General features: G+C 42.4%; 1 protein-coding gene across 5 annotated transcripts in view; it reads left to right on the forward strand.

The window, feature by feature from the left end:
* Positions 1-15,338, forward strand: part of LOC110949624 (neuron navigator 1-like) — an 83,438-nt gene that overhangs the window by 19,884 nt on the left and 48,216 nt on the right. For 4 of the 5 annotated variants that reach the window (XM_022191774.2, XM_051949040.1, XM_022191771.2 and 1 more), the window contains 2 exons: positions 9,362-9,464; positions 11,787-12,113. In XM_022191774.2, the coding sequence (XP_022047466.2) occupies positions 9,362-9,464; positions 11,787-12,113 (430 nt within the window). The remainder of the gene's footprint in view (positions 1-9,361; positions 9,465-11,786; positions 12,114-15,338) is intronic. The other variant, XM_051949041.1, reaches the window with a different exon arrangement.

Consider the following 15,338-nt stretch of genomic DNA (forward strand, 5'->3'; position numbering starts at 1 on the left):
ACAATGATAAAGATGAAGGGAAAAACAATCCTGGACATTTCAAGGTTAGACCTATAAGTTTATTTTGTGAGGTGATTTAGGATTTGTGTGTTTTTTCCATAGTCAGACATACATGTGAGTGATGAAAAGGTTTTTGCTAATTGGATTTGGAGAATTACTTGACTTGTGTGGCCATGGACAGCAGCTACGGACTGTAATTCTCCCAAATGCAGCGTGCATTACGTTATATCTTGTTAGCGACATTAGAATCAAGGTTAGACACAGAAGTGGACAATAAAGAACTCTGTTTTGTAGAAATTCTGCTAATAAAATGAGTTGACCTGAATGGCACCTTGTAAAGCATATACAGCATAGGTTGCCAGAGTAATCCAAAGCACTGGAACTTCAGATGTCTGCCACTAATGACACATCCCTGTTCCATCCAGCACCCATAATGAGGTGTGTGTGAGAGGGTAAGCTCCCTAAAGCAGTGGTCTTTCCCAGCATGGGGCAAGGACAGTTTAGAGAGAATCCAGTCTAAGACACCAAACAAGCATCCGGATTAGGCCCTGCATAAACATAATGAGAAGATTCAAACCTCCATTCCACTAATCACTGATCTATCACCCTGGAAAAGGCCAGCCATACAGACTAAACTGAATTAAAGCTTAAAGGCCCACAGGACATCTGTTTGGTTGGAGATTTGGGGGTTTGGGGGAATTTTACTGTATGAAGGATCAGATGGAGAATATAGATTTAGATTAGGAGATTGGAGATGTTGTTGGTCTTGGTTTTAGGCTTAGCTGATGGTCACATGTAAGTGGCTGTAAAGTCTCAGCAGTAAAGAACTGAATGTGACTCAGTGACACATGGGATGCTCGTTAATGCAGCCTTGACTACCAGTGTGCTTGTTATTTTAGTTTGCCATTGTTTTGCATGTGTGTGGGCATGCTTGTGTGGTTGATGGTTTCTCTTGTATGCTCATCAGCTGTCTGCGGCACAATGAAGCCCAGAGAGGAATCGACAAAGCCTGAAAAAGAAGACATGCACACACGCACACGAACTGGCAAACACAGATCCACACACAAGCCTGTTCAAGGGAACTTGACAGCGTTGCAGGAAATAACGTCAAAGCCCTGCAGCTCGCTAAGTCCAAAGCTCACACATGCACATTCAATACGTGCCACATTCAGACGCCGGCACAATCTCCTGTCTATACGCCGCTGTGTTCATCCTTTTTGGCCGTGAAAGGCTATTTTTCATACTCGGTTCCCACATTGTGATGGTGGTGCTGAGTCTCTAATGGGATGCGGGTGCGGTCGGAGCGGCCGGTTCCACCCCGGGCTTTGCTGACTGAAGGATTCAGGGCAGCCGTGCTCCCATCGAGGAGGTGGTGACAAGCCAAACAAACACAGACGCCCAAAGAAAGTGAGGAATAAAGCAACCCTCCGAATCTCCCCTCTCTCCCTCTCTCCCTCTTCCTCTTTTTCAACTCTGATGCGAGCTGACGGGTAGCAGTGTTCTGTCACCAGTCAGACAGCAGAGAGGATATTTCTGGTACAAGTGTTTCAGGAGGAGGACAGAGGACATCTTTTTAGTGTGACAGGGATTTTGTCACCAGGAATATTCACAGATAAAAGGAGCGCACACATAGCACATGCATGCACACTTTTTTCTCTCTTACTGTTTATCTGCGTGTTTGTGCATGCGTGTTTATTTACAATGCGTTGCGGTCAGTCTTTAAGGAGTTAATGCAGGAGCCATTGCATTAGTGCTGTCTGCTTCCTGCCATCTTCCTCCTAAATCATATTAGTACTCTCTGTGTTTTTGTCCCATCAGCTCTTACTCAACAACACACATCCACACTGCGAATCACTTAAAGACAAGTATGTTATTATACTGCCCAGATTATTCGATTTGGATTATATAGCAGTTGACAATGGCAGGGCTGTTTTTTTTGCTTGTTTTTTTTTTTTCAAAGACTTAAACAATTTTTGATGAAACTGGAACACTTGCGTTAACCCCTAACTTAATTGTGACTGCCACAGGAAACTGATTCAGAGATTGTGGAGTAAAACATCCCAGCAAGTGTTTTTGCTCAAAAATTCCCGGCGTTCATGTTCGATACATTTCAGGGTCTGCAAGTTTGTTGGTCCCATTGTCATTATTTATATTTTCAGCATTTTCTTTCTAATTATGTAAGGTGGAATATAGTCAGATAGACTTTCATATGCATGTGTAAGTGCATGCGAGTGAAAATGAGAGATAAATACAGAGGGAGAGTTATGCAGGCCACTTGTGATGAGGAATACTTAGTGCTCATCTATTTCTGTTCTATTTGTGTTTTCCTCTTAGCAAAGGTCTCAGATAAAAGTGCTCATTGTTTCTGATGTAGCGCTCTGCATTTGCATGTTCTGGCGGCTTTAAGCAAATATTTTCAGTCTGGAACACACATACATCTGACTAAGTCTCATGACAGTTTTGTGGTTAGCCAACACCAGTGATTATGTTATGCAGTGTTAGTAGTAGAGGCTGAAGCTAAACCAACAACAAGCAGCAAACAGAGGTGCTCCCTAAGAACGCCTCCTCTGAATTTATTTGTAAATCATAAATATATTAAAGTTTTTTTTAATCATAAATCAGTAGCAGTAGTTTGGCAAATGCATTTTTATCGCTCCGTTAAGCTATAAGATCCAATACATCATATCTGGACGTATAGAAATTAATTTACGCTCCTATCAGATCTCCCAAACCACGGACGAAAGTTTCCAGGCTTGAATTGAAAATTTAATTTTCTACAGTCTGTGCACAATCCGACTGCAGTGCCGTGACCACAAAAGAAAGCTGGGTGGGAGAGTGAAGAACGAGCATCCAGGCCCAGATGTTCTGTAAATAAATATGCAGTTAGAGTGGAGGAATAGTTTGTCAACTGCTGGACATTATACTGAGGTGGCTGTCTGTGTTCTCTGGTTTTATAAGATCATTTTTTATTGCAGTATTGAATTTTCTGTATTTTTTTCTTAATTTGATGAACTATCTTGATAGGTCAGCTATTATATTTAATAGTCATCAGGTTACTTTTTGCACATACAGCTATTTAACTAAGAAACTATACACTATCTTGATACATATCTTTACAAACTGCAATATGAAATTTCACATACAAGAATAAAGTCATGTCACTGCAGTAATTCTTCAGTCAATTTGTCACCATCTGTTTCATTTTTGCATTTTACATACCAAGCTAGTAATTGGGGAAATAGTTGAAAGGTTAATCAAAGGAATCAAAACTAACTGATTCCATATATGTAGTACACATCTCATAAAATATGCTTAGAATCGGATTGCCAAAATCATGTTGAAAAGACAAGTGTTTCACACCTATCTAAATATTTATTTCCGTCCATGTGCTTCATTGTATACATTTTGTAACACTGTGTAAATGTTACTTCCTTGCTGTCAGCGATTCTACTGTTTCACCCATCATCTCATTAGCAGTGCAGGGATCGCACACAGAGTGCAGACTGTGTCTGACATGTGAGAGTGGAGCTGCAGCTGGGTTTAAGCACATTGTAAAATACTGTTCCACAGGAAACAACTCTCTTGAACAAAAATACACCCAAACATTGCCACACATTATGGTCTGCCTTGGCTCGTCGCTGGGTTTATTTAGTGTGTGCAAGTATGTGGCTGTATGCTCGCATGAATGTGTGTGACACAATCTGTATTTAGATTTGTTCTGATTTAGATTCAGGCTGAAAGTTTTCAGGTATGACCAAGAAGCACAACAGATACAAGTGAAAGTTCTAGATGTTTGACTTGTCCTGATGCCACACACACACTGTGCTTTTCCTGCAGACGAAACATTTTTTGACAGCCTTACTTGCAGACCATGTTTGTTTATAGGAGGCACGTGTGTTTTAGATTGTGCCTCTCTTCATCTCTTTACTCTCGAAGCACCTCTGACATGTTTAATCTCATCCTCTTCAGCTCGGCACAAAGGAGCACACACACATTCCCTCCCTGTGTTTTGACGTCTAATTAGGAAAGCTAGAGGTGAGATGTTCTTTCAGTGTTACCTTAGTGAGGTCTTGACCTTCTTTTCTGTGAAAGTAAACTTCCCTCAAGTCTCTTAAAGCTTCCTCATCTTCCTCTCTAAGCGGATAGCATTGAACTTTTAAGCAGATAGGGCTGTGGTTAAGGAGATGTGCCAAGTGTGTTTGTATGTGTGTCGGTGTTTGGGTCAGCATTCAAGAGCCAGGAGATCTGAGCTGAGAGGATAAGGGAGTAAAGTTTGAAGGTTTTAACTATGTGATAGTTGCTGCACGTGCTGTTATTTAGCCTGTCTGGCTGCACGTCTGCAGCTATGTGTTTAAAGCAGTCACTGTGTTTACTCCTCGTCCATGTCCCTCCTATGGAATCTACTTCTGCATAAGGATTTCCAATTGTAAATGGATTTCACAGTCAGCTGCTCAATCTATCACAGACTATCTCAATATCTTCCCCTCGTCACAAATGTGCATTGATACACTAATTGTCCTGTCATGGGAAGCCTGCTGCATCGTTCACAGCATTTCAGCCAGCAACTTGCCTAGATTTGGTGTACACAGATGCAATGTTGTGCCCTGATATGCTCAATAACCATTCATGTCACATATCAGATGAGATCTTCAAGGGCTGTAATATCCTGTTGCGACATCCCGGTGAAGCAGATGAACGTCTGTGCATGTGTGTTTGTGTGTACGCAAGTGTGTGGATGCACATTTGGGTGCTTTGGCGTGTGTTTGTCCGCTCCGTCCAGATGTGCAGGAATGGCTGTATGTTGTAATACTTCCTGTTTTGCAAACTGTCTAGGGTCAGTGTGGGGCTGTGACGCAAGGCTGAGTGAAGTCAGAGCTCAGAAAAAGGAAGAAGACGGGGATTATGTGTATTAACTGAAATGGTCTTAACAAACAAAATACTAAATAGTTACCTATTTAATAGCCGACTTGGAGGCATATATCAAGGCTATCACAAACTCTACCCTTGTCTTTCCTTTCCTTTTTTTTTGCCGCCATTCCCTAAAAAAACTTAATAACGAAAACCACAAAGGTTTTTACAAGCATCCTGTTCGTGTGATTCTTGTATCTAACTTGTCAGGAATGCTGTAATGATTGTCTTTGCAGCAAACGGCCGCTTTGGCTTATGACTATTTTGAAGGCACATCGCTGGGGGTGCAGATATTTTCCGGTGTAGTGCCGCTGATGCTCAACCACACCCATCTATCATGCGTTAAGGGTGCTGTAGCCTGAGGAAGGTTATGCTGACACTAACATATGTGCACACATGTGGACAGGACAGGGACAGATGAACTCCGGAGGGAAAGGAAGGAAAGAATAGAAACGAGAGCCATTACTCAAACCTTCAGTCATAACCCCACAAAACTGAATCTCTTGCAGATGAAGACCGTAGACGCTACATTAAAGATAGATGTAGCAGTCATGACGTCGCCCATTGGTTCTGGAGCCATTGAATTTGGAATTTGCCTGTCAGGATGAAATGAGCAAAGTGTGACTGACTAAAGAACATAAGAACTCTGTGCACGGTGATACAGTAACAAGCTGTTAATCACATAATAGCCCCACCCTAAAACAAACTTCACTTTATTGTCTATTTTTCTCAAAATATGACCATACTTCACTAAATGGGCACTATGCCTTATTTAAAAATTCCAAAACTAGCAATGAATACCATAAACTCATCAGGAAAATATATACTGAGGTGGTAGATTAAGTGAGAAGTAGGGCTATTTTCTCATAGACTTCTAATATCAAACTTTTTTGGCCCTCTGCTGGTTATTAGAAACAATGCAAGCTTAATGCACGTCTACACTGGCTTTCGTTTCGGAACTGAATTCTTCGTCCATCTTTTGTGAAGACACATCTTTATATTCACAACACAAAACCGCACTTTCAGAGAGATATGTGATGTTTCCACACACATATAGGCACACAAAATGGCAGACTACTCCTGCTATGACAGAGCCATTAGTGTATCTTTGGGGAGTTTGTTTCTTTCTAATGGAGAGGAGAGTCAAGTGACCCAAGAGAGGAAACGAAGTGGACAGCAGTTTCTCTCTTCACTCAGCTCTGTCTGGCAGCCATCGGATATCCACATCATGCAGTTTTATCACTTCCTCTTCCTTTATAGTTCAAACCCGGTAATATTTCTTATCTTTCTTATTGTCAAAAATGTCGTTGAAAAACCAAAAACACATTTATCTCGGCAATAGTTAATGCTTGTCTATATAACTCATCCCTCTTCTTTATTCCATTGCTATTTGACAGATGTTTAGAACATGTAAATGTTTCACTGTATGACGTTTTAATTCAGTACGACATACTGTACACTGCAATGTTCCTGGAAACACAGACTAAATAAATCTTCGTTTGCAGCTGAAAGTAGTCACGGGAAAACCCAATTTAAAGTCTGGAGCATAATGGAAACATCCGTCTTTGCTGTCTTTAGGATTCAAAAACAAGCTTCTTAACATTGCTGCCAATTCAAAGGTCAGCAGTTCTTGCTAACAGGCTTGTGGCCTGACCACACACAAGATGAGCGAAAACAGCCGTATCCATTATAGATTTATGTTGTCTTGCCATCTCAATTCTTGTTGTGGTGCAGTAGGCAAAACGTGGTTTCCAAAATAGAATGTCTGCTCGCTTTCCTCCTTTACATACATAGCACTGCTTTTCTCTGGCCTCTTTGAAGCCTGGCTTTCCGTCAGCTTGCTTTGTCCGTCTTGACTGAGAGCAGGCTCGCATTAGGATGCAGAGGTTCTAGCCTCAACATGCAGCACATGCATGCACTTACAAAAACACTCTCAGTCTAAGTTGCTGACTCTCACTTCGAGAGTCTGAGTGGGCCATTACGAAAGGCATCTCAGCTGGTTTCATAGCCTCTTCAGAGCTGGAGTGTGTTCACGAATGCATCCAGAAGTGGCAGGTGGGGGTACCGTCCCAACAGACACCCACATACACAAAAATACTTGCACATGCACACACTCAGTTTAAACCAGATCAGTGTAATTTATCTGCACCCCTGGTGAGCTGCCAGGCCTGACAGGGATATTTGCATCCCTAATTCCCTCACCCCCCCTCCACTACCACCGCCTCACTCCCTCCCCATGCCAGCTGGGACCACCGGGGCCAGGACAGAGGCGGGACAGGAAGTCTTTTACAGACAAGCACTTGCACACACACACATACACAGGCACACGCACAATAACGCAGACCGTATCTAATCAATTTGACGCCAGTGTTAAACAAAGCTCTCATTTAAGGTAATTAAAATCGCCCAATTAAAGCCTGCATGCGTGTGCCCGAGTGTGTGTCAGACTTGTCTGTGTTTGCATGTATTAGCAGTTCTTTGTTCCTGTTAAACCTTTGTATGACTGTATTACCAAAACGGAACATTTTGAAGCTGAAAAGTGGCTCTTTACAGTTTGAATTTCCTCACTGTGCAACAGTACCCTTCATATGAGCACCACCTAGAGAACAAAGAGGGACTATTTTTGTGGAGATGTTTTGTAAGCAAACATTCTCAGTGCGTCTGTATATGTATGTGTGCGCGAGTTACAGAGGTTTGCATCACAATGACTTCATCTCTCCACTGAGGTGCCTGTCCCCCAGGGTTGCCTAATCAATTGTCTATGTGACTGTTCTCTTTAGGAAAAATGCTTCATAAATCTGTATGGTGTGTTTGTTTCTCCTTGTGTCTGGGTGTATTTGCATACAAGCAGACTCACTATGCATACAATTACATACATACAAGTGTATGCATGTGAAAACAGTGTTGCAGTCTGCAGCTGTTGTTGAGACTGACACCTCTGGCAGTTTGTGATTTGCCCTCCTCGCTCATTAGAATGCCTCCCCCTCCCTTCACATCCTCACTAGCCAGCTGGACTGATTCTTTGGATTGTCGGTTCTGAATAGTGTGCGATTGTGTGCATGTGCGGTTACTTTCAACAGCTAGACTCTGGTTACTGTGACCACTTTTAAAGCAAATTAAATACAGGTGAAAAGCAGCAACTGAGCTGTGTGTTTTAAAAGATCTTGCAAATTTACTGAACCTGTAATATCAAATATATGGTTGACGAAAACAACTTTGTAACCCAGTTCATTTGTATTTTCATGTAACCCTGCCCCTCGGCTAGGGTAGATCTCTTATTTGGGAGTCAGCTGGCCGCTTCTAATGGTCTATTGACTGAACCTCAGGGGTGAAGAGGCTGCCCCATATCTTATCACCATAAGACTTTTATTACGACCCCCTCATTACACATAAATCCACTTGAAAGAGTTTGAAAGAGTGTAGGGGTAAAGGTCATGTAATGCAGCTTGTGTATCTTGATTAGCTTACTGACTAAACGCGATCTTTATATATATGTGCGGAGAATTATTTTCTTCACTGTGTGTTGGAGCACTTTGAAATTGAAACTCGGTTTATTGTTAGGACTTTCTTGAGCATAAATTCTTGACATTTGTATCATTGAATCAAGGGATTAAGCCAGTTTGGTGTTGCAGTGGCTCAAGTGTTTTGGGACGATTAAGAGAATCTTATTTTCTTTGATTGCATCCAATCATCCGCCCCCCTGTGGCAGCAGGCTAAAGACATGTGCACTCACATATGCACACACACTCGTATGAAGCAGCAGTTTGGCTGGATAGCTCAGCATGACTCTACGTGGCCCAATCTGAGCAGATTACAGTTTATTAAGAAGGGGTGAAACAAATGCCAGTGTGTCCCCTGGTGGGTTTAAGTCATAATGGCTTTTGGTTTATTCTGCTACTGAGTAAGCAAGGGGACAAAAGGCCACAGTGCAATGAACAGGCACCAGGGCATCACGACAAAGGGCAGTTGGAGAGGAGGAAAACTGGGATCCATCTGTCACGGCAGACAGACAGCAGACAGATGCTGTATGGCTGTGCACTGGCTGAATAATACTCAAGTTCTTAAAGGTCTCTTCCTGTTTGTTTTCTTTTTGTCTGTCTGCATCATATTTAATTTATTTTGCTCCACTGCCATTTGGAAAAACAACTCTGCTTCACTGTTGTACTCTAGTTTCAGCATTTTATTCCCCAGTTGTAGATTTATTTGTCAGGTTTTGTTCTGATGATGAGGTGTAATCCTAGATTTTGGCCGCTCTGTGCAGGGATTGAACATTAAATGATTACCAGTCAATGTGGTCAGCTTTTAGCACGGCCAGTAAAGGAAGCTGCCACGATCATCATTTAATAATTAATATTTTGTCACGTAATTTTTCTCATTAAGGCGCTGTTCAATTCTTCAGGCATTTTTGTGTTAAAATATCCCTTTGTACGTGTGTGTGTGTGCACCCCGACAGACCCAGAATCCCAAAGGAAAAGGACCGTTCAAAATGTTCTGGACCTTCGACAGAACCTGGAAGAAACCATGACCAGCCTGAGAGGGGTGCAGCTTAGCCACAGGTAAGTCACACACAAACACAGAAACAGGACCTCATCAGCAGAAACAAGAAGAAAACAGTAGCCCAAAAAAGAGGGACAGGAACAGTTAGTAGAAAAAAAAAACAGCAGTTACGATGGGAGGATTCTTATTTGCATTGCTAACAGTGTTTTGGGCTGTGGTGGTCACAGCCTGCGGGTTCTCAGATCAATATCAGTATTCCTGATAGACCAGTTGCCGTTAGTCTGTTGTTTGCCGCCTCCTCTGCTGTCCGTTTGCGTTGGTTAATGCAGAACTGAGGCAGGATTAGCTCAAAGCTGACTTCAAAGCCGACCCTGCCAATGCGCACTCACGACTCACATTTGTACAAGCAATGATGCTGTGATTAACTGCATGTGAGCGTGCATGTGTGTGTGTGTGCGTCCTCTTCCTTCCTCTGCATCCTGGACTGGTTTAGGTTGTGGTCGACGTGTCTTCAGGTTTTGTCCTTGAGAGTTTCCCTTCCATCCGCCCGTCCACGCGTCTCCTGCTATGCACCCCTCGGTGGGAGCGCGCTACATGAAGAACAAACCAGCAGATGGTTCCCTGCTGGATTACACTTCCTTTGCCATTCATACTTTTATTGTACAGTAATAACCTTGAATCACTCCCTGCTATCCCTGAAGACACATTTTGCTTTGAGGCCTACAGCCTGCCTGCGGAAGGTTAATGTGCAAACAAGATGTCATATATCCTGCGAAAAATTTGTGCTTAGAGCGGGAGATTTGCATGAATTAAACAAATGGATTGGTGAGCAAATTGTTTCATCTCTTATTACTTGTATATATGTAACAAGAAGCAAATCCATCTAAGAAAATGAGTAGCGTCTTCTTACTCAACCTCTCTCCGCTTCCTTTCTGACTGTTTTGTGTGAGCATTTCATTCAAAACTGTCTTTATTGCCTGTTCTCGTTGGCTCATGCACACAAGATTAATTTTAATATTGCAGGCAAATGCATGCGCCGTCACCACACAGTTTGAAAGCGAGTAACTTTAAATATGCTAATTCTCATCATTCTCAGTCTAGGTGCTAAGCAGTGATGTGCTTTGCTGCTTTGGAACAGGGGAATGTGATTGTGATTTTTAGCGATACCGATATTTGTAGACTCATAAAAATGTGAAGTGACGGTGCTCTGCAGTTTTAAGCTCGATGTGGAGCGCAGAGAAACATAAAAGCATGTTTTCTGCCAGGAAAATCACATTGAAACACTCAACACAGCCATATTACTTGCATGTGTACAAACGGACAAAGGCAGGCCACACTCATATACATCCCAACTAATCCTTGAGCCCCTCTAAAATCAGGATGAGGCTTTTCATTGTGAGGTCCCCCTGTGAGAAGAGGATACAGGGTGGGGAGAGGAGGACGGATGATTGGATAGAGGAAGCAGATCCAAAGCTTTTCTGAAAAAAGTGGAAATGAAAGACACACATTTCTGTCTGTTAAAATAGTGCCCAGCCTTTTTAGCATTTTAGAGAAGCACATTTATTTGAAGATTTATCAGATGTGGCTCAATTTTTAAGGCTTTGGGCTACTTTTCAGAAGGTCAGAGGTTCAAGCTATCTCTGCAAAACTGCTAGCCTAGCCGCGCTAGACAACCCACGGCAACGAATTTAATTCTCTGCCAGGGTGGGTCTAGTTACCCTCCATAAGGCTCGAGGCTGGATGCTCTTAAAACTGGTCGGACGAATCACCATGAAGTGTACAGTCAGAAGGCGGGCGTAACGAAGTGACGACAGAGGCGTGACGATTCTGACAGAAACAACCAGCGCACAATAAACAGTTATCGTTTCGACTGGGCTTTGGCCACAGCCCTTAAAGATTTGAAGCTAAAATTCAACTTGAAAGATAAACTAAGGACGGCGCTGAAGTGTTTCATTGAGAAGAAACACGTATTGGGACTTATGCCGACGGGATATGGCAAATCCTTAATGCACCAGTTGGCTCCGCGGCTCTGCGGCTCCGCTGGTTGGAAAGCTAACGGGACTTAGCCACAATCCGCCGGTGCTCTAGGAACTACGTCAGCCTATTCGTTGCGCTGATTGGTTGTATACCTACCCAATTGCTGCAGAGGGATTTGATAGACAACCTTTTAGCCCGCCTCCCTCCCTGTCGAGCTTCCCTGGACCCTTGTGCCGTCAGAAACATGGGTGTAGCGTGGCTAGGCTGCAAAACTGCCACTGTTGGGCCCCTGAACAAGACCCTTAACACTATTGATGCTATACTGTGGCTGATCCTAACTTCCTAACTCACTCTGTGACAATAAAATTAAACCCCATCTTATCTGTCTTTTTCCCATTCCATAGCTGTGTAGAGGGGACCATGTGCTACGACAGTGATGAAGCTGCTGCCTTCTCTATTTCCAGTCTGTCAAATCGCTCCTCTCCGCTGTCCTGGCGTCAGGGTCAAGCTAGCCCCCGTCTGCAGGCCGGTGAGGCTCCGTCCACAGGCAACGCCCAGTCAGACGTTCCCCTCCGGATCAGCCACACCTCTCGTATCAACCTCATCGAAGCCCTGGATGACTCCGACCCGGCACTCCTGAAGGGAGATTACCTCAGCGACAGCGACCTCGGCGGGAAGAGCCCCAACGATGATGATGAAGATGATGATGATATTGATGACCTGGGGAATGGGTGAGTTGTAATAAGGATATTTTATCGTCTCTTAATGCTGCAGTCTGTAGAAAACAGGTCGGTGTGTTTCAGTAAAGGTCACAGCATTCCTTGTGAGGTGAATCCCCCCACCTGTTTTCTGTTATAACCTGTAGTTAGTGGTTTACCAGCACCGTCTTGATCAGTCTCTGCCCTAATATGGTCAGCTGTAGCCCTTCTTCCTGCAGCTGGATCTGCTATAGTCAAAAAGTAGCCTTCTGGCAGAGTCTAGCATTATGTCACCATTATCGAGCCCCCTCGCAGAGACCATCTTGTCATTCAGCTGCGAGCCCGCTAGCTTTGCCAGCAGACTTCCATGTGGACCCCTTGCAATGCTGGCTCACCAGAACCCACTGGCAGAGCTAGAAAGCAGATGTATTTGGATACAAAATGTAACTTAATCTGGCCAGTCTTTGAGGGATCAGTCAGAGCTGTCAAGGTCAGAATGATTTTTGGTTTTAAAGTTGATTCATTGAATTAAAGGGTTTCATGTTGAGATCACTTTAAAAAACTTGGGATATTTCAACTTCAGAACTGTTCATCGGCATTTAAACTGAGTTGTCCAGCAGTTGTTGCACAGGTTCTCTGTGTTTGAAGTTTTGTTTCTCTTCTGTAGTTCGTAGAGCATTTAAGGTTTCTTTTCTTCCATCACACATGCACATGATTGTGGCTGTGCTCTGTTTGTTGTGGCAGTAAATGTTGAACTTTGCAAGAGAAGTTTTGTTGTCTTTAGCTTCATTTATTATCTGCTAAATAATAGACTGAAATGACATGATCACAGCCATATAATCTGAACATGTTTGGTTGTCTGTTGGGTGTTACTGATGACAATGACTTGATGACTAGAAGAAACTGTGTACTTAGCTTTGTGAACACAGTTGACAGTTGAATCACAGGGACAGGTCATGAGATTGATTGTGCTGGTGGCTGTTGTTTGTCTTCACATTGTTATTTAGCAACACCTCATGACTAGATGACTAGGCAAGAAGAACAACAAGATTCCTATCAGTACACATAATAAATTAAGTTTAGAAGTCTACTAATGACCTAAGTTGTGTTTCATGAAATTCTTTGGTTAGCTTTGGAGCACTTGTGGCTCTTGCCTGAAAATGAGGAGATATGAAATGGCAATTTTTAGCTCAGCGGTTGACACAGCATCATGTTTCACCAACCACGTCTAAGCACAGTGAACAAAAACATATTATCTCACCGTAAACTATGATGCTGGCAGTGTGCATGTGAGCAATGGAGCTCAGCCAACAAATATTTTTTTAAAAAAGCCCTGTGCTGATTACAGCTTGATGTCTCCATGGAAGCCACAAAAATGCACCCCTGGTCACCAGGAAATCAATTGCAAAACAGTTCAAAACCTTGTGCAGTTATTCTGTGTCTGGTCTTGGCCATTTCCAAGGGATAAAGATTGAGAGAGACAATTCCCGTTTGCCGACAGCATAAATGAATCATCTCAACCGTGAAACAGATGTAAAAGAATTTGGTTGTGTGAACATAAATAGTTAGGACAGTGACAAAAAAGACAGCAAGGGTAAAAGAAAGACTACAGCAAAAATACTCACAAATACATAGACAAACGAAAATAAAAGAAAACTGCAAATTTGTTACGATATTTAAATTATGGTTGTATTATAATGTCTTCATGGTCTTTAAAGCCACATACTATGGTTGTAATGGGGTGGAATCCATAAACACAGAATCTAACATGTAGAATCTAAACCTATGTTTTGCTTACGGTTGCATTTGGGAGGTTTGATTGGTATTTTTTAAAAATGTAATTAATGAATCTGTACAGTATTTGTGGTATTAAGTGTCAAAAATGGTAAAATATCCCCTCGCAAATAGTTTTTCCTCACCAGCATCGAAAAACCAAAAGATAGTTTTACAGAAAGCAGCAAATGGACACATTACAAACTGGAACCAGCAAATATTTGGAAGTTTTTCATTATTAATGGCCATAAATGATAGTGAAAGTCCTTTTCAATCTATTTTCTGTTGACTAATTGATTGACTTTTCATTTCAACACACAGTTCAGTATTTTTTAATTCAACAGATTTCTAATACCCAACCAATATGTCTTTTCCACTAGAGGGCAGACCAGTGCTGCTTTTCCCTCATTCATTGCTGCTCCCTCCCTCCTTGTCAGCTTGAAGTACCCCCATGCTGCATTTCTCTCCCATATCTCATGATTTATTACACATCTTTATCCATTATGCATGCAGACACTACCCCTGTCATACAGAGGTCACACTACACTACCATACCTCCTCCCAGCATATATAATACATAGGGTTTCCCCCTTAAGCTTCAGGAACATACACGCTCTTTGTTTGGGTTACGTCCCTCTGATCTGAAAATGCAAATGGAATGGAGACAGAAACAGGGTTGTAAAATACTAATTTGCCCATAAACATATATATACGAGCAGGATTTGACTCATCACTGTGATTCACTTCAGTCAGTCTGTACAGGAATGAGTCACATAAACACCTAAAAGAAGGTTTACCGTGACTATACCATGACCTGGCTGAGCTCAGGTCCTGTGTACTCACACACACCCTGAGTCATGATCCCTTATGTCAGTTAACTGTTTCCTGTGCTTTTCTTACGCCGCCCTCTGGTTGTCTACTTACATCTGGAACTAGACCCTTCACACTCTCACTCACAGCCTCGTCATTTTCACCAGAAAACAGCGAGAAGGGCGACCACGAGGAGGTCATGCCCCTCAGAGTGCATATATATCTAGTAACATAGCATTAAGGTGTGGTCCCATGTAGGATGTGGCGTTACACTGTGTAAACTCTGGCACTTTTATTGCTTAGAACTTCTATTTTAATAGCTGTTCTTTATATTAACAGTGAATTAGGCTAACCGCTCTATAGGCCTTTTTTGATCGTCATTTGGCTCACTGTTTTAATCCTACATCCTGTGGGACTCCAGTGTGGTGATAGCAAGGGTTTGAAGCTAAAAACTGAAATTGTACTCACTCACTCAATGTGAATGTAATTGCAAACTTGCAGAAAGATGGATGTTTTAGATAGCTAGTAGCAAGCTAACTGGATATGCAAACAGTCGACTTCAAGAATTCATCTTTTAGAATTAATGATTTGCAAGTAGAGCAACAGAAAAGGAATTGTCAGTAAATCATCATTTGTAGCAAGTACAAATGGTAGTTGCATAGCTTTACACCTCAC

The sequence above is a fragment of the Acanthochromis polyacanthus genome, chromosome 6, assembly GCF_021347895.1.
Source record: "Acanthochromis polyacanthus isolate Apoly-LR-REF ecotype Palm Island chromosome 6, KAUST_Apoly_ChrSc, whole genome shotgun sequence".
Lineage (NCBI taxonomy): Eukaryota > Metazoa > Chordata > Actinopteri > Pomacentridae > Acanthochromis > Acanthochromis polyacanthus.